Source organism: Alligator mississippiensis, chromosome 9 (genome assembly GCF_030867095.1).
Source record: "Alligator mississippiensis isolate rAllMis1 chromosome 9, rAllMis1, whole genome shotgun sequence".
Lineage (NCBI taxonomy): Eukaryota > Metazoa > Chordata > Crocodylia > Alligatoridae > Alligator > Alligator mississippiensis.
In genome coordinates this window covers 36,150,957-36,178,484 of record NC_081832.1, presented here as the reverse complement: position 1 = coordinate 36,178,484, position 27,528 = coordinate 36,150,957, and the positions used below count along the sequence as shown (strand labels likewise).

The following is a 27,528-nucleotide window of genomic DNA, read 5'->3' as shown; positions in this document are numbered from 1 at the left end:
ACGATAAACCTATACTGAGAAAACCTGTTTGGTCAGGTTTCCTTAATAATGAAGTGTTTCATATTTGCATGTTCTGTTCATTTGTGGAATACACTTAAGAAGACAAATATATTCCATAGTTGATGAATAATTGCATGTTCATTAATTCATAGAGGTGTAGTTCTCATAGGGTTGATCACTCTTTTCCAGTCAGTAACACATTTGAATAATGAATGTCATCCAAAAACTTTGAGTGAGCAAAGCAAATGCCTACAAAAATAGCTTTTTTGACTTGTTGTTTAATGTCCAAACATTTAATAAATGTCAGCATTTCACAAGTGAACAATTAAATATATTGTTATTGCCTCTGTTTTTTTGTGGCTTTTGTAATCTCAGTATGCCCCTGTTGGTATTTAACACTTTATAATTTTATGTAGCTTTCTGTCCATCATCATGGCTTTTTATCATTTATAGTATCTTTCAGTTTAAATCAAGGAATATTTCTGCTGTATGGGTTCTCATTAAAATAAACAAGACTAGGTCTAGAGTTTTTCAAGTTATACTATTTCTCTTCATATGCATTTGTGGCATCTTTTATTTCCTACAATTGGGCATACCAGGAATGTTTAACCACCGCCCCATAGGCCAGATTTAGCCCATGGTGCCATGTCATCTGGTTTGCTTGCTGGACTGCCTACAGGGATCCAGAAATTGGGTGGTGGGCAAGTGGTGGTGCAACACCCCTGCTGCTAAATCTCGAGCCATGGGGAGCCCTGGGTCCTGCATGCTAGATCCAGTGCCTGATCCCAGCAAGGCAGAACTGGGTTTGAGTGGTGCTGGGCCCCAGGACCTAATCCTGGTGTGGGGGACTGGTAGGAGGTGGGGCTGCGCCCCTGGGACCCAGTCCTAGCAGGAAGGGGTGGGACTGGGCCCCTGGGATCAAGGGCCCAATCTGACCCTTGGAAAGGCTCTATGGGTATGTCCACGCATACAGGCATGTGCGCTTGCAGCAGTTCAAACGAGCAGCACAAATTTGTGCCAGGGATTTTAGCCAGTTGGTATCTGGGGACACTACCACTTGTGCCAGCTGGACTACTGAAGCAGCCCTAACATGGAGTGCCTTTGCGCACCCTCTACCCACTGCAGCAGTCTGGCAGTGGGGCTGCTGCCTGGCTGGGATCTGCTGCCATTTATGACAGCATCTCCACTCTTGGACTTGTGGCCCCATGGCTGCATGCCTACCAGACCTGGACAGGGACTGCATGGATGCCTAGGCTGTGGTATGGGTACTGTAGCAAAGCCTCCGGCACCTCTGGGCCTGCTGCCAGTGGGCCGTGGCTGCACAGTTGGCCATTGGGCAGCATTACTGTCATGTCTTCTGGTGCCCCCGCTCTGCCTTCTAGGCAGCTATAGCTCAGAAGATGTGCTCCTTGCAGTGGCCTGCTTTGAACTGTCAAACTGTGTCCCCTTGGCTGCAAATGGCTAAGAGGTCAGTCGCCTTATCTGCCCTCCAGCTGGGTACCCAGTGCTGGCCCTGGACAGGCTCCTCTGCCCTGGTCTCACCACGGTTTCACCAGCAGAGATCCTGGTGTTCCCTATTTAAAAATTGCAAATTATGTGATAAAAAGCCCAAACTCTCATTAAAATATCCCAAATCCATTATCTTCTGCTATTAAAATGAAATGCCACTCTATATATAGGGAGATCAGTTGGGCAATGTTTTATTATAGATTTACACATTTAAAACAGTTTGGAAGTCTACCAGTACCTCTACCATTGTAATAAAATCTATTCTAAATATCTGTACACTTTGTTTTCTTGTCATAGAAAAATCAGAGTTGCCTCTACCCCCTTTGCTCACCGGGATGTGCGGCACTGAGCAGCAGTGATATGCCAGTGCCCTGCCCTTGTCCTTGCCCCTCACTCTCAATCCTCAGAACGCCCCCAGTCCCCTCACTCCTGACCTGCAGCTGTTCCACTCCCTGCTCCATGTTGTTCTTGGGAAGCTGTCGACTGGAGATTAGGGACTGAACTGGGCCCTTTCCCTTTCAGCAGCAGGCTGGCCTCCCTTGGCACAGGCTGCTCTAGGGGGGCCAGCCTGACTCTGGAGGCCTCTTGTACCTGGAGCGCTCCCCCACTCCCAACCCCCATCTCTCTCTCATCCCTGCTGCCACCTCCACCCCTCCCCCCCAGCCCATCACACCCTTCAAGTGACTCCTGGAACCAAGAGCACCTTCCAGGCTGGGGCCGCATGTCCCAGAACTGGTGTAGGCATGGGACAGGACTGCAGTGTGGCAATTGTCCCTGGAGCTGCAGCTCCCGCTAGCAGGTCCTGTCCCATCCTGTGTGGCTGGCTGGGCATGCAGGGTGTGAGATTTGGGGGGGATGTGGGGTTTGGGGAGGGAAGGGGTGTGAGGGGTGGTTAAGGGGGTTTGTGGGTGGATGCAGCTTGTGGGGGTGAGGTTTGTAGTGGTTGGGGTTTGTGGCTGGGTATGTGGGTGTGGGGTTTTGTGGGTGGATTGTGGGGGGATGGAGGGGGGTTGCTCAGGAGGGGTAGGTCTCCTGATCCCTGCAGGGCGTAGCTCCCTCCCCCCTCACAGCTCAGCGATTGCCCCCCTCCCCCCAGATCTGACGAGCTCCCTGCACGGCCCACAGGTCCCCTGTAGCAGCAGCGGCAGCTGTCAGGGTGCTTAGGGCCCTCCTGGCAGAGCCCCGGCTGCCTGGCATCCAGTGTTGCCTGTGCCTCATAGATTCATAGATTGTTAGGGGCTGTAAGGGACCTTGTAGATCATTGGGTCCAGTCCCCCTGCACTAGGCAGGAAAAGAAAACAGGTCAAGTTACCCCAGCAAGGTGACTATCCAGTCTCCTTTTGAAGATTTCCAGGGTAGGTGACTGTACCACCACTGGAGAGAGTTTATTCCACAGTCTGGACACCCTGACTGTGAAGGAGGTTTTCTGGAATTGAGCCTGAAGCAGCCTTCCAGGAGTTTGTATCCATTGCTCCTGGTCTTCCCCAGGGGTGCCCCTGTGAACAGATGTTCACCGAGTTCTTGATGTAGTCCCCTGATGTAGCGGTAAGCTGCTACTAAGTCTCCCCCTCAGCCTTCTCTTCTGTAGGCTGAAGAGGCCCAAGTCCCTCAGCCTCTCCTCATATGGCTTGCCTTGCAAGTCCCTGATGGCTCTTCTCTGGACCCTCTCTCAAGTTTTTCTACATCGTTGAAATGCACTACCCAGAACTGGACGCAGTACTCCAACTGCGGTCTCACCAGTGCGGAGTACAGTAGGAGTATCACTTCCTTTAGTTTTGCGTGAGATGCAGTGGTTAATGCGTGTCAGCATGTTGTGCGATGCTGTGGCCAGCAGGGGAAACGGCTTATGTTCATGTGATGGTCGATCACTACCCCTAGGTCCCTTTCGGCCGTGGTGCAAGTCAGATTGTCGCCACCAAGCTTATAGGTATGTTGGGGATTGTTTGCCCCCAGATGGAGCACCTTTACACTTCTGAGTGTAGAATTCATTTGGTTGCCCTCCAATTCTCTATCCTGTTCAGGTCTGCCTGTATCTGCAACCTATCTTCTGGCATGACATGTTCCCCCGTAACTTGGTGTCATCTGCAGACTTGGCCAGTGAGCTTTTCACTGCCACACCCAAATCATTGATAAAGATGTTGAAAACACCAGTCCAAGCACGGACCCTCGTGGGACACCACTGGCCACTTCTTGCCAGGATGACACAGATCCATTTGTGAGAACTCTCTGCATCTTACCATGCAGCCAGTTTTTCACCCACTGAACTGTTGAGCTGTTAAGCCCACAATCTTCCAATTTTTCCACAAGGATATCGTGGGATACTAGATACCTAGGCTTCCAGAAAGCTTTCTACATGACTAAGTCATGTTGTGGGCTTGGCTTGGCCCAGGGCCATGTGCATTCGGGCAGCACTGGGCCACTCGGGCTGTTATCCAGGGGCCCAGCACCACTTGCAGGGGCTGCGTGTCATGCTGGGTCAGGTCCTGCCTCCGTGGAACCGGCCTGGCCTGGCCTGATGGTGTGCAGTGAATGTGGAGGTGGGTCCCTGCCTGGTGCAACACGTGGCCCCTGCGAGTGGTGCTGTCCCCCAGGTGACGAGCTGAGCTGAGCAGCTCAGTGTTGCCTGAAGGTACATGGCCCCAGGCCTGTGACATACAGCACAGGTGGCGGTAGGTGCCATGTAGCCAGGGCTGCACTGTGCCATGGTGGGTTTCTGCCCCGAGTGCCCCAATGGCCTCTGCTGCATGTTGTGGGCCCTGCGGAGGGTGAGTGGAGGACCTGCCGCTCCTGAGAAGCCGCTCCTGAGAAGCCCCCCTCCCCCCCCCTCCCACAGTCCCCTGCTCCCTTACAACCCCCCACCTCCAGGCCTCCTCAGTCCCTACTTACCTGGGCCAGAGCCTGGTCTGGGTCACACTGCAACCTGCACCGCTCGTTTGCCCCGCATGCTGAGGCAGTGTGCTGAAGCCCTGGGACAAGGGGCAGCCATAGAGATGCTCTGGCCACCTGCCAGAGCATCTCTTTGGAGGATCCCAGCCTCCTGTTGCTTCAGGGCATGCTACAGAAGCATGCCTTGCCCTGCTCTTTTTCTGCATGGGTTTGTTTTTTTGTTTTTTGATACCTGGATTTCTAGGTATCAAATTTAGAGCCCACACTGCAAATATGCAGCCCCCCCACCCTCCCCCCCACAATTCCTCCGCCTGTATTCCTGGATTGGGCTGTTTGTAGTATTTTCAAAATACATTTCCTGAATCAAACCCATGGGAAATGTTACTTACACAAGCGTGCATGCATATATGTATAAAATGTTACTATTTTTTCTTTCTTTTCTTTTTTTTAATTTAGAGTACATCTTCACTGAAGAATTAACATGAACTGTTATTCAAGTGTTGCCCCTAGTAACCCTTCTGTGAACACATACATAACCCATTCAGCTAAAATTGGTGTTTTAAAGCTAGGCAGTCAATCCTGGTGGATTTATGAGTTTGGGTTTGGGTTCTGCTTTTACCTAGGGCTGGTAACCTGCCTAATTTTCAGTAAGCTTCACTTCTTTTGTTTTGCAGCACAAAAGCACTTAAGATTTGCCTTAGTCCACACTAACAAAAATTAGTGAGTGCTGTATCAGAGAGAATATAGCAACTCAAATATAGATTTGCATTGTGGCTGCTTGGATTAGGACTAAGGAACATAGGTCCTGATCATGAATTAACTCTGCAGTGCAGCCATGTCTAAAATATTTAGAAAGTATTTGCTATGAATCTAGCTGTATTTAGCATTTATTGGGTACCAGTAGCTATAATATTTAAGTGTTGAATCACAATTTCAAGAGGAGTACAGCAGTTACCTAGATTAATTCTGTTTTTGTTGTCTAATTGTTCGGTCATACAGATTTATTTTTGTTTCTGAATATTTCTTTAGTATTGCTTTTTCTTCTATGAAAAGTGTGGCTTTCATGAGACTGCAGATGGGCAGATTGGGGCATATTCGTAGTGTAATTTATACGTTTGTGGAGCCACAGAAAATGAGTGTACAAATGAGAACAAAACCTGTATTACTACAAAATGGCAAAGTGCTACAGAAATGTTCTTGGATGAAACAGGATCTTCTCTGTAGTGCTATGTTTTGTAGTGCTGCATCTGTAATGGCTGAACAGTGCCCTGTAGTACTACAGGGGGGCTCTTGGTCCTCCAGCATCTGTTGCTCTGTTGTTCTTTCCACCTGCACCTTACTAGGGCTGGGGTGTAAGGAGCAGAGATGCAGGCTTCCTGCACTGGAGGCTTCAGTGTGCTTGGTGTCAGCTTGCCACTCCTGGTCTGACTCTTTGGGAAGGGGTAACAATCGCCCAGTGATTTGTAGGGACAGGAGTCATAGTTTCATAGTACCTAGGGTCAGGAGGGACCTGAACAGATCATCTAGCCTGACCCCCTGCCACCGGCAGGAATGAATGCTGGGTTCACAAGACCCCAGGCAGGTGATCATCTAACCTCTTTTTGAATTTAGCCAAGGTAGGGGTGAGGACCACTTCCCTAGGAAGTTGGTTCTAGATTCTGGCCGCCCTAACTGTAAAATATTGCCTCCTGATCTCTAACCTAAACCTATTTTTCTATCAGCTTATTACCATTGTTCCTCGTCACCCCAGGTGGTTCTGGGGAGAATAGGGCTCTTCCTATTTGGTGCTGATCTTCCCTGATGAGTTTGTAGGCAGCCACCAGGTCCCCCCGTCAGCTTCCTCTTGCCGAGGCTGAGGAGGTTCAGGTCCCTCAGTCTCTCCTCATAGGGCCTGTCCTGCTGCCCTCTCACCAAACAGGTGAGAGAGTTCCTCTGAACTCTCTCCAGGCTGGCCATATCCTTTTTAAAGTGTGGCTCCCAGTACTGGATGCAGTACTCCAATTGTGGCCTGACCGATGTTGCACAGAGGGGGAGTATCACCTCTGAACTGGCTTGAGATGCATCTTTGGATGCATGACAAGGTATGGCTGGCCTTGCTGGCTGCGGTCTGGCATTGGTGGCTCATGTTCATGTTGGAGTCAATAATGACTCCAAGATCCCTTTCCACCTCTGTGCTTTCAAGAGGGGAACTCCCCAGCCTGTATGTATACTGTGGATTCCTTCTCCCAAAGTGCAGCAGCCTGTATTTGTCTATGTTGAACCCCCATCCTATTCTCATCTGCCCACTTTCGTAGTCTGTCTAAATCTAGTTGCAGCCTCTCTCTCCCTTCAAGTGTGCCCACCTCGCACGACTTCTTAGTGTCATCAGCAAACTTGGACAATGTGCTTTCAACCCCCTACTTATGAAGTTGTTAAACAGCGCGGGCCCGAGGACTGAGCCCTGGGGGACCCCACTACTTGCATCTCGCCAGGTTGAGTACAACCCGTCCACCACTACTCTCTGGGTGCACCCCATCAGCCAGTTTTTTACCCATCCAACTGTGTAGGCATCAATGCCATAGTTGCTTAAATGTGTTAATGAGAATGGGGTGAAAGACAGTGTCAAAGGCCTTCTTAAAGTTTAGAAAGACTACGTCCACGGTGACACCATCATCCAAGGATTTAGTTACCTGGTCATAAAAGGCAATCAGGTTGGTCAGGCAGGACCTGCCTTTGATGAACCCATGCTGGTTGCCTGTGAGCATGATCTCCCCTGCTAGCCCCCCACAGATATGCTCCTTGATGATTTTCTCCAAGATCTTCTTGAGGACCAAGGTGAGGCTTATGGGCCTATAGTTACTTGGGTCCTCCTTCCTCCATTTCTTACGAAATGGGGACCACATTAACTAGTTTCTAATCCCCTGGCACCTGGCCAGATGACCACGAATGCTCATACAGTCGGGCCAAGGGTTCTGCAATGACCCCTGCCAGCTCCTTCAATATCCTTGGGTGGAGGGCATCTGGACCTGCAGATTTAAAAATGTCTAGCCCTTCCAGAAGATCCCTAACTACCTCTGTGCTGACCCAAGGCCTGTCAGAGCTCTCTCTTAGATTGACCCTACCTCTGTCAGGAGGGATGTCCCAGTCTCTGTTCAAGAAAACAGAGGCAAAGAAACTGTTAAAAATATCAGCTTTCTTGTCTGGCGTAGCCACAAGGTTACCATTTGAGTCTTGCATGGGCCGTACATTGGCTGGTGTCATCTTCAAAAAGGACTTTTTGTTGTCCTTAATCCTGGACGCTAGCCTGAGTTCCATCTCTGCCTTGGCCTTCCTAATAGCCCTCCTACACTCCCGGGCTGAGGAGGAGTACTCCTCCTTGGTGATAGTTCCTCCCTTCCACTGGTTGTACACCACCCTTTTAGTCCTCAGGCATTCTTAAATGCCCTTGTTGAGCCATGGGGGTTTCTAAGTACTCTTACCCACCTTGCTTCTCTCAGGGACTGTTACCCTTTGGGCCTGGAGGATCGCCCCCTTAAGGTATGACCATCCCTGACGGACTCCCAGCTCCTCTACCTTCTGGGCCCTTAGTGCCTCCCCCACTAATCTCCGAAGCTCAGTGAAGTTGGCCCTTCTGAAGTCAAGGGCTTTAGTCTTGCCCTTGACGTGCTGCGCTGGATAGTGAATTCCAGCAGGTGATGATTGCTATTGTCCAGGTGGTCAAGGACCTGCAGTCCCCTCACTAGGTCATCCCCAGTGGCCAGGACCAGATCCAGCAAGGCGTTACCCCTAGTGGGGCTGTGCACCTCCTGGATAAGGTGAAGGTCCTGTAATACAGCCAGGAACCTATGTGAGCGGTCAGACCTGGTTGTCTGCTCCCTCCCAGCAAATGTCTGGGTAGTTTAGGTCACCCATGACAATGACATCCCTTGACCTAACCATCTCCATAAGCTGACTGGAGAAGTCCTGGTCCAGCTCTTCCCCCTGGTTGGGTGGTCTGTAGTAGACACCCACCGTAAGGTCCCTTTCACCATGCCCTCCTTGTAGATTGACCCACAGTGTCTCCACCCGACCCTCCTCTAACCCAAAGCTAATCCTTGATAATGTGAGTTGCTCTTTGACATAGAGCGCGACCCCCCTGCTTTTCCTCTCTCTCCTGTCCCTTCTATATAGGGTGTATCCCCGAATGCCCACCACCCAGTCACGGGTAGGGTCCCACCAGGTGTCTGTGAGCCCTACTAAGTCTGGATTCTTACTCGCAATCAGGAGGCACATTTCCTCCTGCTTGCTCCTCATACTACAAGCATTGGTGTAGAGGCACTTGAGGCCTCCTGAGGAGTCATGCGCCTCCCCCCCTACTCCCAGGACTGTTCTGGCCCCCTATTCCCAGGATGTTGTTGCTTACCTGGGCGTCCCTTTCTCTTGTCACCCTGCTTGCTGGCGATTGCATGCAGGCCTCCCTGAAATTTATATTAAAGATGAAAGTAACATCTGCCAGATGCTACAGAGTACGTTTGAAGACTAGAAACTTCTGATTTTGCAGAATGTAGCGTGGCTATTTGCTGAGCTTGACTGCTAAGGGTGCAGCTATAGAGAATTTTTTGGCTGATACCGATGGCCAATTTTTTTTTAATGAGCCGTATTGGCCGATACCGATCTGATTCTGACATACAGTGTGGAAAGTGGCATCTGGTGTGGGGAAAGGGGCAAGGGGGGAGGGGAGGGAAAGGGCTTGGGGGGCCAGATTGAGGCCCTTGGAGGGAGGGAGTGGGGTTGGGACTGGGGCAGGGGCCGGCACTGCACAGCTGGCTCTTCCTGGTGGAGGGCTGGGCTGGGCTGGGCTAGGCTGGGCTTGGGGCAGGTGGTGGTGGCTGCGCTGGAAGGGGGCTATGGGGGGGCTGCAGCCACTCCAAAATTTTCTGTAGCCCCCCTCCCCCCCAGCACTGTTGCTACCCACCCTGAGCACAGCCTAGCCTAGCCCTCCCCCAGGAAAAGCCTAGTGCCACCCTGGCTTCAGCCTGCAGCGGCAGCCCACTCCTGCCCTGCCTCCCATGCCCTCGTGGGGTGTGTGCAGCGGTGGGAGCCGTCCCCGCACTCCCTGGATGAGCCGCTCATGGCTCCATCCCCTGTTCCGCCTAAGCTGTGCAGTGCCTGCCCCAGCACCAGCACTATTCCCTCCCTCACGGCAGAGCCTCGATCTCCGCCCCCGCCCTGCCGCATACCCCCTCCTGTATAACAGACTTACCAGCCGGACCCAGCTGCTTTCCACGCTGCTGAGCTGCACTTCTGGCCACCTGCGTACTTCACTGTGGCTGCACTCATGCACAGGGCATTTATTGGTGGCATTATCAGCCACATCAGCCAAGAAAAGCCAATTGCTGATACGGTCAATTTTCCTTATATAGCAAAAGCTTTGTTATCTGGCACCCATGGGGAATGTGGGGTGCCGGTTAACTGAGGGGTCTGAACAGGCGTCTTTGCCTGTTCAGGCTGCCGCCCCTCCCTCCACATCACCCCCCCTCCTAAAGGCCTCAAAGGACAGGGAGGCAGGCCCCGCACAGCCCCCCCATGGGGGCTTGGCAGCACAGGCTGCTTTGCCCTGGGCCATAGGGGCTCGGCGAAACCGCAAGTGCCATGGTGGGCACTTCCAGTTTTGCTTTTACCTTACAAGCCGGCATGCCAGTTAATAGAACCTGCTGGCTTATAAGGTGCCGGTTAAGGCAGCTTTTACTGTATTGGTGCTGATCCAGTATTAGACCGATGCACCTCTATTGACTAGTCAAGGAGAGCACATATTACACTTTTCTGTGATCTAGAGTGGTTTGTAGTTTATTTCCACATGCAATTCAGCATGCTGTTTTAAGCCACAAAAATGTAGGATCTGGGTCCCAGTTCCTGGGGGTGGAAATTGCTTCTCTCCTTGAAAGAGCTTGTTAATAGAAAAACAGATGTCACACAGGGTAGTTGCAGGAAAAACAAACAAAAATGAAAACAAACCAGCACTTTCTTTAAACTTGGTGCCTTCCTGCGCTGAGTCCCGTGCGTGCCCAGAAGCGGCAGTGTATTACTTCAACCCGGCTTGCCCAACGTTTGTAAAGATCAGGCACTTTAGAGGGGCTTTTTGGTGCTTTTATCTAATAGCTGATTGAATCAGCTTTAGCTAAAAGCTCCAAAAAGCCCTGCTGAAGCACCCAATATTTACAGACTCTGCAGAGCCAGGTTGAAGTAACGTGCTGCTGCTTCCAGTTAAGCATGGTTTTGTTTTTTTTGACATCTGCAAGTAGCCACAGTGGTTTAAACAGGATGGGCGTGTGGTAAGTAAGGGGGCTCAGTATTTGAAACTTATTTTTGATTTGACAGTCCAAATTTGTTGACTTCAGGCATGCTCCAAAGCCTCTGTTTGTCTCTGAATCTTTTGAGAAGGTCAAGACAAAGAGGGTTAAATGAGTAGTTTAATTTTGAATGTATGATTGTCTAAAAAGGACTTTGACTTTTTAGTAAGGTTTGTAATCAGTTTGTTTTTACATATGCTGACACTGGTGTATTGGCATATCTCTTTATAAACCCTGAATGTGTAATGAAAGTGGAAGAAGTGCTAGCCTAATGACCGCTTTGATTGACTTGTCCTCTAGATTGCTACGTTTCACATATGGACCTTCATTTCCTCCATTTAAAATCCCTGATGAAGATGCTGGTCTGATTCCTCCTGAAATGGATAATGAATGCATTGCACAGACTTGGTTTCGCTTTTTACATATACTCAGGTATTGTAATTTGTAAGTAAAAAAATATGCAAGAATATTTTTTTAAAATCACATTACTTCTGAATAATATTGTTGCAGCAAGGAAAAATCTTTAATTTTGGGCATCTGAAGTGAATAAAAGACTTGTGACACTACCAGTTATGGACAAGGACTGTGGATAGAAGTTGTTCAACTTTGAGCCTATTGGCTTCTTCAGAATATAAACTTTCATTAAAAAAAATTACTTTCCTAGCTCTGGTGTTAGAAGAAAAAAATCCAAACACAACCACATACAGTACTATCTTCCTGAGAGAGCAAACAGGAAACTAAAACAATGGCTCTGGGGGATGTGAGCTGCCTTCATTTATCTTGGTTGGGGTGGTGTGTGACCAAGAAAAGATCATTTTTTAAATGGGCGCATGTCCCTTTTAGTTTATGTTGCATGAGAAGGACCTGAATATTTTAATATTAGAAATATTTTAAATGTTTTTAATAAGAGAAATATAAACAAGATCAAATTTGCTTTGCTTCGGTTTTAATGAAGTTTTTCTAGGAATGCATTGGGAAAATTAAATGGCAAAATGTGATATCTTCCATGTTTCAGGCGTGTAGGTTGTAGCTCTGTTGGTCTAAGGACATAGGCAGGCAAGGTTCTTGAGTAAATCTGATTAGTCTAATAAATGATATGGATATACCTAAAGAATTTTGTCTGCGTTGGGAAAATTAAGACCTTAAAAAAGCCTTTCTGTTCACATCTTCAGTAGAAGTTTCCCTTATCCAAAGTGTTAATTACGCAGTTGTTGAAGTTAGTAAAAAAACAAACAAACATGGCGAACTGCTTTAAACAGTCAAAACCCAAAACTCTTTCCTCTTCTGTTGTTTAGCTTTCATTTTTGGCTCTTGTTTGTGCTATTTCTCCATTTGCCATTCTTGTCCAGCCTAGATAGTCTTTCATTGGTTCAGTACCAATCAAAAGAAAAGAGAAAAGAACACAAGCCTTTTTTTCTTTGTTAGACCTCTGTTAGCAGGTCAGAAGTATCTTTAAAGCAATGTAGATAGATAGCAATTTAAGTGTCAATGCTGTGGTTAGCCATGTACAAAATTAATCTAATCTAAGGGCTGGCAACATTTTAGAGCAGTAGGCTACCAGTTCCCTTCCTGCTTCTTTACCCCTCTCAGCTTTGTGTGACTCCTGGTCAACAATAGCAAATGCCAGCAGGAAACTAACTTATTTTATTTTTATTTTCCACTCTGAGACAGTAAGTAGAAATGGTTCTTTTTTTAATCAAGGTACAAGGGAACACAATGGTTTGTTTTTACAAAAAAATGTTAGGCTGGTCTTCATGGAGACCCTGTTTTTATGTAATAGTTTTCCCTTTTAAGTTTTCTTTTAAAGTGTATACATATTTTGAATAGCAAAATTACTGTATATTTTGATGTTCTTAATATTTTAATCAGTACTTACATACTTAGGTACACTAATGTGTGTGTATGTGTGTGATTTTTTTTTTTTTTATAGTAATCCTGTGGATTTGAGTAACCCAGCCATTATTAGTTCTACCCCCAAATTTCAGGAGCAGTTCTTGAATGTGAGTGGAATAACCCAAGAATTGAATCAATACCCCTGCCTTAAACATCTGCCTCAAATATTCTTTCGTGCCATGCGTGGGATCAGCTGCTTAGTGGATGCTTTTCTAGGTAACTTTTCTATTTATCTGTGAAATAGCAAGAAATAATACATGATCGAGTAGTGCTTGTTTGTTTTAGTCACAGTCTTCAGAGGCCTGTGCATGCGGGTGTGCAAAATATGACCTGCAGGCCAGGTGCCTGTGCACCAGAGGTGTGCAAAATATGACCTGCAGGCCAGATCAGCCCACTGAGGGATTTTTTGTCTGGCCCATGGCAGGTCCTGCTCGGCCTAGGCTCAGGGGGCAGCTTGGGCCATGGCACATGTGGCTGGTCCTGCTGCTCCCAGGTATATAGTGGGACTGGGATGGCATGAAGCCTGGACTTACTTCCCAGCAGCCCAGGCAAGGCAGCAGCTTCTTCCAGCTTCCCAGGCACCCCAGCGAGTTTGCCCTGTACAGGCAAGGCACATGGCTGAGTGGATGGGAGAGGGCCATGGGCAGGCAGAGAGCAGTGTTTGAGAGTGGGACAGGTGGGATTGTGGGCTGGGGCCAGGCGACAATCCCCTGCCTACGTGGTCCTGCGTCGGGCAGGGACTTGCGGGCAGTGGATCGTGGCTTTACCCCAGCCCTGTGCTGTCACTGCCCCAAGATCCTGGACCCGGCCCCAGATGCAGCACTTTGCCTGCCTGTGGCCCTTCTTACCGCATAGGTCCCGGCTGGTCTTCATGGGGAACCTAGGCTCACTGAGTAGTGACAGTGTGGTGCTGGGGCCCAAGGCAGAGCCATGATCCACTCCCCACGTGCCCCTGCCATTGTAGGGGTGTGTGGGCAGCAGATCATGGCTCTGCCCTGGACCCCGGCCCTGTGCTGTCACTACCCACAATCCTAGCCTGGCCCCATGTGCCTGTCCTGCTCCCTGCCCACTGTGGCCGCATCCCAGCCTCCTGGCTGAGCATGGAACAGAGCCACTTTGGGAGTTTTGGTGAGCTGTTATGCAGGGTGGGGGGTGCTTACCCAGCACATGACGGCTCACCAAAACTCCCTATGTGGCCTTGTGGCCCAAATAATTGCCTACTCCTGGTCTACATCCTCAATGTAACTGGCAAATGAGGATTCTGATTTGTATCCATAGTTACTGCATTGGCATGCATGTTCTTGCAAATGTGCATACAGTTCTGAAAGTCTAGGTTAGTGATTCTTAACCAGTACTGTAAGATCTTTTTAAGGGTGTCATGTGCTGCCTTGCATTATTACATTATTGCCATTGTTAGGTGTGCAAACACCTGCACATGATTCGCAGGATAAATCCAGAGATTTCAAATAGGAATCCATAGTGTCTCAAACATTTTGAGTTCTTTGTAACAGAAGAATTGCTCTGTTTTTTTTGTGCGTTGTTGTTTTGTATGTTTGTTTTTCTTCCTGTAGTCAATGTCTGGGAGATGCTAAAACCTGGAAATTTTCCAAGGGGTGCCTTGAATATAAAAAAGGTTGAGAACCACTGATCCTGGGACCTATATAGCATGATCCAAACACTAAATCTTCAGCATAAAAATTAGTTATCCAAATCCACATGAGTCAGCTGAATCAATTATCACATTTTTCAGGGATTCTGAGCGTTAACAGTTTAGACTGGGGTGGGCAGTTTGGGTTGGAGGGCCACTTACGGAATTTTGTTGAGTTGTTGTGGGCTCGAGAGGGGGGAGGTACTGAGCCTTCCTGGTGGAGTCAGGGGGGAGGGGGCAGGATTCTATCCAGCCCAGGCCTGTCCACCCCACACCCACTGTTGGAGGCATCAGATGGAGGAGGCGGGTGGGCAGAATCTTCATGGTAACTGGCTAACACCCACCCCCCTCCTTCCTAAGAAGGGTGCACTCGTCTGGGTGGATGGGATGGGGATGCAGGCTGGTGGGGAGTGCTGTCCAGGAGCTGGACTGGCTGGCAAGGTCGAAACAGGGCCGGAATTATGGGACAGTGACAGCCCAGGCCAGAGTCCAGGGCAAAGGTAGGATATGCCTGGTCTCTCTCCAGCTACATAAATTGCTTTCTAAGCAGCACATTCCTTCCCTCCCTCTTTGGTGATGTGTTATACCATATATTAAAATGTTCTAATTCTGTTTCCCTGACTGATAGTATCATTCGTTGCAATCTGCCACTGGTGACTTCTTATACCTGGTTTGCTCTTGGCTTTGGGTTCTTGAATAATATTGCTACCCCTGCTGCTTTGTTCTCGCTTGTTCCTGACCATCAAGATAGTCCCCATCTCCATCTTTTCTCAAAATGTTTATAATCTCTCTCCCCTGGTATATCACATTCTTGTAGGCAGATTAGGTTTGTCCTTACTTGGTTCAAGACTGGTTCAATCTGTTCCAATCTTTTTCTTGTTAGGATACTCCTGGCATTAAGCAAAACTTTTGTCAATGTCATTTATGCTTGTTTTAAAATGATTGTACCTGTTCCTTTAAGTTTTATCCATGCTTGCTTTGAGCGGAGTGCACCAGTCCCTTTAAGGTTCATCTGTGTGACTGCTCAGGGTGGTTGACTTCTCCCCCTCTCTCGCTCATCCCTGTAGCCTTTGAAGCTGCCAGATTACTTCTGCATTTAGGAAGGCTTACGTATACTCCCTCCTCATTGCTTCCTGCCTTCTGGTCTCCATTTTGGGCTGGAGCCCAGAGGTGTTAGCGGCAGGAAACTGCTCTCAAGCTCCTCCTCCAACTTGCCTCCCTCATTATCAGATTTCTCATCTTAAGCCGCTATGTTTTCTTTCTTTTCCAGGCCTGTTAGATTGGTTCTTTCTCTTGCTCTATCTCTCTTTCTGTTGTCTGTAGGGTGTCTTCTTTCTTCCCCATCCCCACATTTGACCTTTTTGCTGTTCCCACCTTCCCTTCCATTCAATGTCATATCTGCTCCTGTGCTGCCTCAATCACAGAACTTTCATCCCCACTCCTTTTCTGTTTCACCCTCTTGTGGAGTTTCGTCCACCATTTCTACCTCAGTGTCCAACCCCTCCTCTCCTCCACTCTCCTTCTGTGGGTTTTGCTGTTCTTCAGGGGGTCTGACTATATTTGCAAAGGCTTTGGGACACCTACGATACAAGTGTCTCTCTCCTTTACAAAAAGTGCATTATAGGGACTCCTGGCACTCTGTTGCTCTGTGCCCTATCCCTTCACGTATGCGACACACTGTGGGGGCAGTGTGCAAGCAGGTGCCCCATCTTTCTGCATTTGCTGCACCATTTTGATTGCCCTTGGTACATTATAAAACTTCAGTGTGCCCTGATCTGCATCACTGATGCAGCACCCCACCTGGGCTCCACTTGTTTGCTTGTAACACTATTTGTGTCCTCCAAGATTCCATCCAGATACCATATTTGTCCCTTACTTTTTCTACTGACATTGCCCTTTGGATGTAGTTTTCCAACTTTCTATGTCTTTTGTCTCTAGTATAAATCTGTGTACATTCGAACTACAATCACACTTTCTCTTGACTTTTCCCCTGCTATGAACTTTTTTGTCCTCTCTAGCTTTTCTCAGTGCCTCTTCCATGTTTTTCTGCCATGCCGATCCCAGTGGGCTGGCCTGCCATTGTGCGGAAGGGGCATGTCCCCCCTGCCACTGCTGGAATGCACCCACCGGCGGGGAGCCAGCCTCACCCCCTCCCTGTGAACCAGCTGCCTGCAGGCCCATCCAGCTCCCCACCGGGGCCCCAACACCTGTGCACCTGCCGGCTGTACAGCAGCCCAAGCCCCAGGCCTCCCCAACTCCCTCCCACCCTATGAGGGCCCTGACCCCTTCCCCCCCATACCTGTCAGAGCTGACAGGCATAGCGCCCCCTACCTGACCACCCTCCTTCTGTTCCCTCTCAGCCTCCCTGCTGGCTGAAACTCTGCCAGTCTGCAAGAGCTCTTTGCAAAACTGCAAAATCAGTGGGTTCCTCCACTAAAATGAAAGATCCCCCTTTCCTGGAGGAAAACGGGGCAGTCCACATTTTTCTCTGTTTTTCTGTGGGAAAAAGAAAACCTGGATCCCTGGGCATGAGCCTTTTGATGCTGGACTAATATACCTAGTACTATTTGCTGAAACTTGCAGGAGTTTGCAACACATTAAAATGCATTAATTTTGTATAAACTTACCCTTAGTGATTTGTCTATATGCAAGTTTCTATGAGTGTATTTCTTGCAAAGTCTCTTTTTTTTGATCCCTTGCACTTGAAATGAGCAAGGGGGAAAATTGGGGGCAGACAGCTGTTCTGGTTCTGACTCTTTGTCCCTGAGTCTATGCGGACCAGAGTCAGACCCACAGCAGTATTCTGTCCCCCTCTGCAGATCCTGCCCTCCCCTCTGTTCCATAACCCTCCTTCCTGTCACATACAGCTCACTTCCTTCTACCTTGTTCTGGGGAGGGAACAGAGCCTGAACAGGGTCTGATGGTAAGGTGGGTCAGGAAGACTGCAGAAGGCAAGAGGGCCACTTGATGCCCCCCAGCCACCTGACCCCCTCCCCACCACAGCCACTGTTTTCCTTGCTATAGCAATGGGCGGTGGATGAATTCAAGACAATTCTCCAATAATTAGTTTCTGCACCTGGAAAATTATAACAAATTTATAAATTTGTCCATATATAGAATCTAATTATTTGGGGGTCATCTTAGATTCAGGGTTGTCTTGTATCCAAGTAAATACTGTAAGTGGGAGGTAACATACCATTGATTTATTCAGTGCAGTCACTATTTGTAAATTTGAAGTGAATTAATTGTTCTGAACCAGTGACTGAAAAGTGTATGGCTTTGTACATGTCATCTGTGTCACCCTTTCCCACTTGTTGTGTCCTCGCCACTCTTATTTCTTATGCAAGTATTTGCTCATCCTGGACAAACAGTGATTTTTTTTTTTTAGCTTATATCCTTTTCTGAACCACAAGTCAATCTTTTCTAATACTGAAAGGATAGCTGCTTGTGGGGGAGTGGAATATTTTGGTGCTAGCTGATTTACAGAATATGCTGTTAGAGATACAGATTGTGTCATGGGACTCTTAAATGACTTTGTTTTCCTCTATTCATCAGGCATTTCACGACCTCGGTCAGACAGTGCTCCCCCCACACCAGTAAATAGGTTGAGTATGCCCCAGAATGCTGCTGTCAACACAACTCCACCTCATAACCGAAGGCATCGGGCTGTGACTGTGAACAAGGCAACAGTGAAAACTGGCACTGTAAGCTATTTTAAGCACTAAAATAAGTTTGAATAAATACAACATTTCTTCAGATAACAGTGGTGTATAATGTTTCTTCTACTCAAATAGGTAAGCACTACTCACACGTCAAAAGTGCAGCAACAGGCATCCTCCACCTCGCCGTTGTCGAGCCCAAACCAGACAAGTTCTGAGCCTCGGCCACTACCTGCACCTCGAAGGCCAAAAGTTAACAGCATCTTGAACCTCTTTGGATCGTGGTTGTTTGATGCAGCATTTGTTCACTGTAAACTTCATAATGGAATAAATAGAGATGGCAGCATGACTGGTAAATATTAGTGAACAATATATATAGCTTTCTTTCCTTATTTACAGACATTTCCTACCTGCAAGATTAACACATGCCTGATCAAAAAAAACATAATCTAATAAAGCACTTGTTTTATGGTTAACCCCTTCCAGCTGAACTAATGTTTTACAAGCATTTTATTAGCAGCCCACAAGAGGTCTTTTTTGTGAGTTTTTCAGTTTTATTTAAAAAATAAAATGTCACTTTGCTATAGAGTCACCTTCCTTGCTGAAATAAGTATGACTAGTTAGATAACTTAGCAGTCTCTATTATATTAGCTGTATTGATAAACAAAGGAAATACAGTATCCCAAGTAAGTTTCTTTTTCTAACTTGGAAAGGCATCAGTTTGAGTAAGAGCATTAATCTTGTAATAGCAGTACTTTGATAAATTCATATATAAAAATTGTCAAGCATTATTGCAAATGCTTCTCTTCATCGCGGAACTTCACTTGCTCTTATTATAGGAGAGCTCACCTTTCTCTTGAGTTTTTCAGATTTTCCTTTTGTAGTGATGATTAATAGCATTTAATTACATGGACTTAATAGTCAGGTTGTTTTCAGTCCTCTTAACTTGCTAGGTTTTGGGTCAGTATTATTATATATTGTCTGGTTTCCTTGTTTAGATCTGTTTGAGACATGTTAGCAGAAATAATATTCCATATATTAGAAGAAGGCTGCAGTTGAGTAGCATTCCCTTATACTGCTGATATTCTGCATTCAGGAAAGAGTAAGTCCCCCTCCAACACAGAATTTGTATAGAAGGGCACATTTAATCACTGTTTCACAAACCCTCCTACCTGCTGCATTATCTTGTTAGCTCATAAGATGAAAAAGGCTAATCTGCAAATGAGTTGTAGGTTTGTAGCAGCAAGTCTGGGTTTAGAGGTGGGACACAGTAGTAGCTGAACTGACTAGTTTTCATGCATATCCTTGCCAGAAAATGCATTCTCAGATGAGCTGAGATATTTGAGCATAATTATATGATGGTCTTGCAATGTTTGTTTCAAGTATTTCAGACACTATGCAGCTTATTTTTCAGAGATGTTCAGGACTTGCAGTGCCCATTGATTTGAACTTCTGTGCAAGCCAGTTCAGTTATTCATGTCAAGACAAGTTAAAAATTAGGGAAGCTTAATAAATTGAGTGTATATTCAACGTTCCATATTCAGCTAAATGAGCTAATCCAGTTGCTATTTAACAACAGGAATTTTATGCCACTTTAAATACTGAGTTTATTTTTTCATGTAATTGTCTGGCTTGTGACCAGTTAGTCATAGATTCATAGATGCTAGGATCAGAAAGGACCTCAATAGATCATTGAGTCCGACCCCCTGCATAGGCAGGAAAGAGTGCTGGGTTCAAATGACCCCAGCTAGATGCTTATCCAACCTCCTCTTGAAGACCCCCAGGGTAGGGGAGAGCACCACCTTCCTTGGGAGCCCATTCCAGACCTTGGCCACTCTAACTGTGAAGAAGTTCTTCCTAATGTCCAGTCTAAATCTGCTCTCTGCTAGCTTGTGGCCATTATTTCTTGTAACCCCCGGGGGTGCTTTGGTGAATAAAACCTCACCAATTCCCTTCTGTGCCCCCGTAATGAACTTATAGGCAGCCACAAGGTCGCCTCTCAACCTTCTCTTGTGGAGGCTGAAGAGTTCCAGGTGCCCCAGTCTCTCCTCATAGGGCTTGGCCTGCAAGCCCTTAACCATACGAGTGGCCCTTCTCTGGACCCTCTCCAGGTTGTCCACATCCCTCTTGAAGTGCGGCACCCAAAACTGCACGCAGTATTCCAACTGCGGTCTGACCAGCGCCCGATAGAGGGGAAGTATCACCTCCTTGGATCTATTCGTCATGCATCTGCTGATGCACGATAAAGTGCCATTGGCTTTTCTGATGGCTTCGTCGCACTGCCGACTCATGTTTATCTTGAAGTCCACTAGGACTCCAAGATCCCTTTCTGCTTCCGTTCCACCAAGCAGGTCATTTCCTAGGCAGTAGGTATGCTGGACATTTTTCCTCCCTAGGTGCAACACTTTGCATTTCTCCTTGTTGAATTGCATTTTGTTGTTTTCCGCCCATATGTCCAATCTGTTCAGGTCTGCTTGTAGTTGTTCCCTGCCCCCTGGCGTGTCCACTTCTCCCCACAGTTTTGTGTCATCCGCAAACTTGGACAGATTACACTTCACTCCATCGTCCAAGTCGCTGATGAAGATATTGAAGAGTATCGGTCCAAGGACCAAGCCCTGCGGGACCCCACTGCCCACACCCTTCCAGGTCGATATGGACCCATCCACTACGACTCTCTGGGTGCAACCCTCTAGCCAATTTGCCACCCACCGGACTGCGTAGTCATCCAAGTCACAGCCTCTTAACTTGTTTACCAGTATGGTGTGGGATACTGTATCGAAGGCCTTCCTGAAGTCCAAGTATACGACATCCACCCCTCCTCCTGTGTCCAGGCGTTTCGTAACCTGGTCATAAAAAGAGATTAGATTAGTCAGGCATGATCTACCTGCTATGAACCTGTGCTGGTTTCCCCTCAGCATAATTTGTCCTGCCGGGCTCTCGCAAATGTGAGCCTTGATAATTTTTTCAAACACTTTGCCTAGGATGGAGGTGAGACTGACTGGCCTATAGTTGCCCAGGTCCTCCTTCCTCCCCTGCTTGAAAATGGGGACCACATAGGCCCTTTTCCAGTCCTCCAGGACCTGGCCCGTGCGTGACGAGCGTTCAAATATTACCGCCAGTGGCTGTGCAATGACGTCAGCCAGTGCCTTCAGTACCCTCGGATGGAGCTCATCCGGGCCTGCCGACTTAAAGGCATCCAGTTCCTCCAAGTGACTCTGCACCATCTCAGAGTCTACGCATGGCAGTCTGGTGCCTTGCTGCTGCCTGTCTACAATCCAAGTGAGAGCCTTGTCCTGCCCCTCACTTAGGAACACTGAGGCAAAGAACTCGTTGAGGAGTTCAGCCTTGTCCCCCTTGTCCGTCACCAATTGCTTCTGCCCATTTAGTAGGGGTCCTATTCCACCCTGGGCCTTCCTTTTACTCCCTATATATCTAAAAAACAATTTTTTGTTATCCTTTACTTGGGATGCCATCCTCAGCTCCATGATAGCTTTGGTCTGTCTAACTGCCTCCCTACAAGTGCGAGCAGAGGAGGTATACTTCTCTTTGGTAATCTCTCCCCTTTTAGTCCGCAGGCTGCCCTGGATTTCTCTGGTCAGCCAAGGAAGCCTCCTGGCCCCTTTCCCTCTTTTTCCTCGCTGACTAATCTTTTAAAGTTCAAAGTTAATCACTAAAACTACAGGGTAAGCATTTGTTGAATAAAATAAACATGTAAGTCTGGAGAGCACCATATAGTCTGAGCCTCCTAATTACTCTGCTGACTTTCTTACAAATATATTTTGCTGTATGGTTTAGTTAGTTGTTATAGCCATATTTCCTCTTTATATAAGTAAGTTTCAGGCCACAGGCAAGGGGGATGGTTTTGGGTGTTAACTAAAGCACCCTCTCTTCCCCAACGACATTCAAGGATATCTGTCATCTTCCAGTGCCATCCCCCCCAGCTTGTGCTAGCCTGGATAATGGGTCTAAGTCTTCTACCAGCAGAGAGAGAGAGAGAGAGGTTGTAATGTAGGAGGTGGTTGGATGACTGATGCTTTGTAGTTATTTTCCAGAAACTGGCAATAATTTTCCAGATGGCTGAGGTAGACTTTGCATGTCATTTTGTAGTAAGTATCCTTCTCTGGTTTGTTTTACTGGTGATAATTGAGTGCCTAGCAGTCCGTTTTGTTCCTCCTCTCTACTCTCTAGAACCCTCTTTGAAAGTCTAACCTTTTGCCTGCCATTTCTGTTAGCAAGAGCTGCTCTGCAAAGAAGCATTTACGGTACCATGGTCATGGATTACCTTCATAAAAACCTAGATAGAAAGCAGCAATTTAGTTGCAATCTGCTTCACTATCTCTTATATCCCTGGAGGCCAGAATGTTCATTTGATGGGTACAGACATCTCTGGAACTCTGAAGTAAGACTGACTATGCAGTTCCTTGGTTTTTAACAAATGTGCATTGCTCTTGTTTCTACAAGGATGCTTATGTGGAGAGAGAGTATAGCTTGCCAAACCGAGCTATCTTCAAGGCAAGATTGCCTAGGTTAACCCTGTCAGCTCCTCAACACAAACAGTCTGTTTTCTTCTCCCATAAGGAGACTCCAGCACTTTTGCTTTCTCATGAACTATTTCAGTGTGGCTTAAGAATAACTAAAGGAATTTATAGACTTGCACCAAAATAATAAAGGTTTGAATTCCCAGGTGTTTGGCTATTTCAAGGTCAGTGTGTAAGTGGACCAGTTGTTTAGTGTAGGCAACACTAAAATGAAAAAGAAAACTGGTGGTGAGCGAGGCGAGGAACATTGTTGTTAGACTTGTAGGTAGATAATAAATCCAGCCACAAACTCCCTTTTGTTTTGCAGAAAATGGTTTGGTTTGATACCAGTATCTTAGTCATCAAGACATTCCTTTTGGAATGCTGGTCCAGATCAGATCACTTCCTTGATAGAAGTGAATTGGGCATTATCCAGTGTATAGCATTAAGCCTAAGACTGCCTGTCTATGGTGTTTTGAAAACATGGGGTATTTTTGGTGTCCTTCAGTTTCTCACTCTCATTGGACTCCTCTGCCTGCGCTTTCCCCTTTTATTGTTATCACTAGTACAATAGTAGCACCTGGAGGCTATTAACTGAGGTCAAGCTTCACTATGCTAAATTCTATATATTCAACAAGAAACAGTCTCTGGTTTGAAAAATTGAGTCTCTAAATAGACAAGAATTACAACATTTGGAAGAAAGGGAGTATCATTGTTCCCATTTTATAAATGGAGCTCAGTCATTAGAAAATTGACTTACCTGAAGTCCTGTAGGAAGCAAAACTAGAACAAAAGCAGTTTTTATGAGTCCTAGTCTGGAACTTTGATTGTAAGACCTTTTTGCAGTGAGCTAGATCAGTGGATTTTATGACCGCTGTCACAGAGCATGGAGGTGCCCTGCTCCTAAAGAGGGGAGACTGCTGGGGAAAGAGCCCTAGCAGTGAATAAGGAGCCTAGCTGTTGGTTGCCAGGGCAACTGGAGCTAGCAAGAGATCACACCTGCCAGTGGTCAGCTGACTGAAAGGGGCAGGGCCTGGCTCCCTTATAAACCCTAGGGGCTGAAGCCAGAGGCAGTTCCCTGCCAGCAGCCCAGGAGGAAGGAGCTCTCTGCCATGGAAGAGAGGAGAAGCCTGAATGCAGGAGCAGCATCTGTCACTGAGGCAGGATGAAGTATCCCCGGTAGGCTTGAACGCGGTTATAGCCAGGCGGCTTCAGTTTGTTATAGCTAAGAGGCTTGCGTTTGTGTTGCTCTTTGTTACCGGTGGTTTGGGTGAGGCTATTAGGGGTTGGAGGAGGCCTCATAGGGGACCTGCAGCAGTGTGGGAACCCCTGTGCCAGTGAGGGCACAGTATTTGGGTTGCACTAGCCCCAGCCCCAGAGAGGGGGCATTGCTGAGAAGCCCCAGTGCGGGCATGGTGAGCCCCGGAGAAGGGGCAGCATTGTGGTGAGCCTCAGGGAAGGGGGCGGCAATACGGGGGGGGGGCTGGAAAAGGGGGCGGCAGTATGGGGGAGGCCCCGGAAAAGGGGGTGGAGAGAGACGGGGCCGCAGAGAGCCCGAGCGCCAGAGAAAGGTTGTAGACCGGGACCGAACAACGTCTATTCCAGCTGCGAGGCTTGGGGTGTGGTAAAGGGGTGGTTGGAGCCATGCATAGCCCATAAGGCTAGGGTGCCCCTGAAGCACCCATTGCAGAGCAGGACCCACAAGCAGTCCGAGAGTCCACGGGGCAGATATTACAGCAACCTGTGTCCAAGAGGACGTAAGGCAGCCTCCCATGCATTTAATCTCCATCAAAGATGTGGTGGGCGAGAAGTGAGGGTGCCCTTTGGGCCAGCTTGGCATGAGAAGGGGTCCTTGAGGAGATCACGGCCCTCCTGCAGGACCCCACCGTGACAACCTCCATCAGAAAATATGCAGTAGCTTTGGATAAATTAATAAAGATGTTTTGTTGAATTAAGTATTAAAATGAGGACTGTACCCCAAATTATTGCAATTAATTTTCAGGTGTAATAACCCATTGAATTGAATAGGGCAGTGCACATTTCTCAATGCTATTTCTTTTTTTCTTTCCCTTCTACCTCCCAAAGCTGAGATCTTAGAATCTTTTGTGGCAAGGGATGAATTCTTTTACAAGTTCTGGAGCTGTGGAACTGAGGGCCTTGATACATGTTTGTTTAGGACACACAAATAAGGTGTTAATTGTGCCATAAACAGTAACCCTGCCACAAGTTAAAAGCAATTTATGTCAAACAAGGAACTCGCCAAGTTGGCTCCCAGTGCTCAGAGCTTTAAAGTGCACGCCAGCCTATATTTCTTGTGGAGCTTTAAAGAGCACATTTTCCTCCTCCTCCCTTCTTCCTCCTCCCCACCTCACCTGCATCTGGAAGTAGCATCTGAAAAGTGGGGAACTCATTGCTTTGTAGCTGCTGCTTCCATGGTTGCTTGTCTTCCAGTTGTATGTCTGTTTTTTTTAAAGGTGTGGGGTGCAAGGAGCTGACACTGGGGAGAGATCCCCAGTTTGACACTTACAATCATATAATCACAGAAAATAAGGGTTGGAAGGGACCTTAGGAGGTCATCTAGTCCAGTGTTTCTCAACCCATGGGTGACAACCGAAAAGTGGGTTGCACGAATATATGAAAGGGTCACGAACAAACTTTTAAAAATGGATCAGACTTAAAAATGGATTTTCCTTTAAAGGAGAAAAATGTGAGAAACCATGGCTTTCCCTCTGCAGGCTGTTAGAGTTCCAGCCTGCAAGGGGCTGCCTGGGGGTGGGAGCAGAGGGCAGCAGGTCAGGAGTGAGGGGCACTGGGTCGAGACTGGCCGCTGATGTTTACAAATGGGTCCTGGTACAAAAAAAGGTTGAAAACCACTGATCTAGTCCAACCCCCTGCCCAAAGCAGGACCATCCCCAAGTAGATCATCGTAGCCAGGGTTTAGTCTAACCGGGTCTTAAAAACCTCTAAGGGTGGAGAGTCTACCACCTCTCTGGGTAACCTGTTCCAGTGCTACACCACCCTCCTAGTGACAGTTTTGCCTCATATCCAACCTAAACCTCCCTTGCTGCAACTTGAGACGGTTGCTCCTTGTTTTGTCATCTCTCCTGACTCAGAAGAGTCTAGCTCCATCCTCTTTTCAGCTATCCTTCAGGTAGTTAAAGGCTGCTATTAAATCCGCTCTTGGTCTTCTCTTTTCCAGACTAAGTAAGCCCAGTTCCCTCAACCTCCCGTCAGAAGTCATGTGCCTTGGCCCTCTCACCGTTTTTGTTGCCCTCCACTGGACTCTCTCCAACTTTTTCTCATCCTTTCTGTAGTGGGGGGGGGCAAAACTGGACACAGTACTCCAGATGTGGCCTCACCAGTGCTGAGTAGAGGGGAATAATCACTTCCTTTGATCTGCTGACAACACTCCTACCAGTGCAGCCCAGTTTGCCATTAGCCTTCTTGGCGGCAAGGGCACACTGTTGGCTGGTATTCAGCATATTGTCCACTGTAACTCCCAGGTCCTTTTCTGCAGAGTTGCTACCTAGCCAGTCAGTCCCCAGTCTGTAGCAGTGCGTGGGATTCTTCCATCCTAAGTGCAAGATGTTGGACTTGTTCTTATTGAACCTGAAGAGATTTCTTTTGGTCCAGTCCTCTATTTGTCTAGGTCTCTCTTAATGCTAGCCCTACCCTCCAGTGTATCTACTACTCCTCAAAGCTTGATGTCATCTGCAAACTTGCTGAGGCACCTGTGGCACTGTATACCTTTAGAAAGCACGTGTGCAGTTAGGATCCCCAACTGCATGCCTGAGGCCTGTGGAAGTGCCCATGGAAGCATCTTCTGGGAAATGGGGAGCTTCCTGCTCTCCAGCTGCACATGCAGCTTTCAGCTATTTTGCCCTGCAGCTTGTGTATGAGCTGAAGGCAGGGCAAAGAGAATCTTGTTTAAACCTATAAAGTCCTATGAACTTCTGATTTGGCACTCCCCAAGTGCTGGCAGTGGGCAGTTGTATGACTGAAGAATTTTATGCCCCATCCCCAAAGTTCCATGACCTGCCAGAATGAGAGAGGAACAACTGTTTTGTACATTCTTGTGTGTGAAAAATGCTCTGTCATATAATTCCAAAGATGACTTGAGATAAGGAGGCCTTATGACCTGTTTTTACCCTTTCAGTGGCCTCAGGATACACTTCCCAACTTGTGTTTCATTGGACAAGAAAATGTCACAGAAGCCTGTGCCATGATTTTTAGAGGTACTTAGTATTTGAAGATCTCATTGACTTGACAGGGAAATGCAGATGATCAATATTTTTGATATATTTTCTTAAACTCACATTTTGTGTGTCCGGAGTAAGGTATTCCATTTGATATAACAGAAGAGAACACTGTTTTCCCCTCTAGCCCAAATATTTTATCTTCAAAATAGGATCAGTTTAAAAGGGGCCATATAAATGTTAACTTTTTACATGCCAATTTGGACATTCCAAGTCTCCTTTGCCAGTTTATAATTACACACTTTTTTTCTGTTTTATTATAGAACTGAGTGTTTCGCTGAGAGAGTTTAGTAGATTGATTATTTAATAAAACATCAAGAAATCTTTTAATTACAGTGTTAAACTGATATTCAATTTCAGAGAAATGATGTCACAGAACTATGCTATTTATTCCATCTGCAGATTGGAGGTCTTACACCTGCTTTGTTGAGTGACATAAGGAGTAAATATATTTACCTTACTTACTTGCATACCACACCCCATCCCCCCACAAATTACCCATCCCAAATGAGATGAGTGTCTTTAGCAAGGAAGTGTACTGTATTTACTCAGATCCAAGTTGACCCTAAATCACTGGTGACGCATAGGGAGTGCATGTGCACCCTCTGAGCATGGAGGTACATCCCTTACGAAAAGGCGCTGCTTCTCCTCCCCGCTGCTGACACTGCTGGAGGCATCTGCGGGTGATCAGCAATTGCCACTGGCCATTGCTGACACTGCTGGCAGTGTCTGTGGGTGGCCCCTGACCCCTGGTCGGCACTCGCCACCCCTTTCCCTTCCCCCCTTCACCGCCAAAAGCGTCAGCAGTATCTGCAGGAGCTCCTTGGTTATCACCACCACACTCCTGCTGCT

General features: G+C 47.4%; 1 protein-coding gene across 10 annotated transcripts in view; it reads left to right on the top strand.

Moving 5' to 3' along the window:
* The window catches only part of RALGAPB (Ral GTPase activating protein non-catalytic subunit beta), a 233,060-nt gene that overhangs the window by 52,185 nt on the left and 153,347 nt on the right, over positions 1–27,528 (top strand). For all 10 annotated transcript variants that reach the window (XM_059733294.1, XM_059733297.1, XM_059733290.1 and 7 more), the window contains 4 exons: positions 11,004–11,135; positions 12,634–12,812; positions 17,800–17,948; positions 18,039–18,255. In XM_059733294.1, coding sequence (XP_059589277.1) covers positions 11,004–11,135; positions 12,634–12,812; positions 17,800–17,948; positions 18,039–18,255 — 677 coding nt within the window. The remainder of the gene's footprint in view (positions 1–11,003; positions 11,136–12,633; positions 12,813–17,799; positions 17,949–18,038; positions 18,256–27,528) is intronic.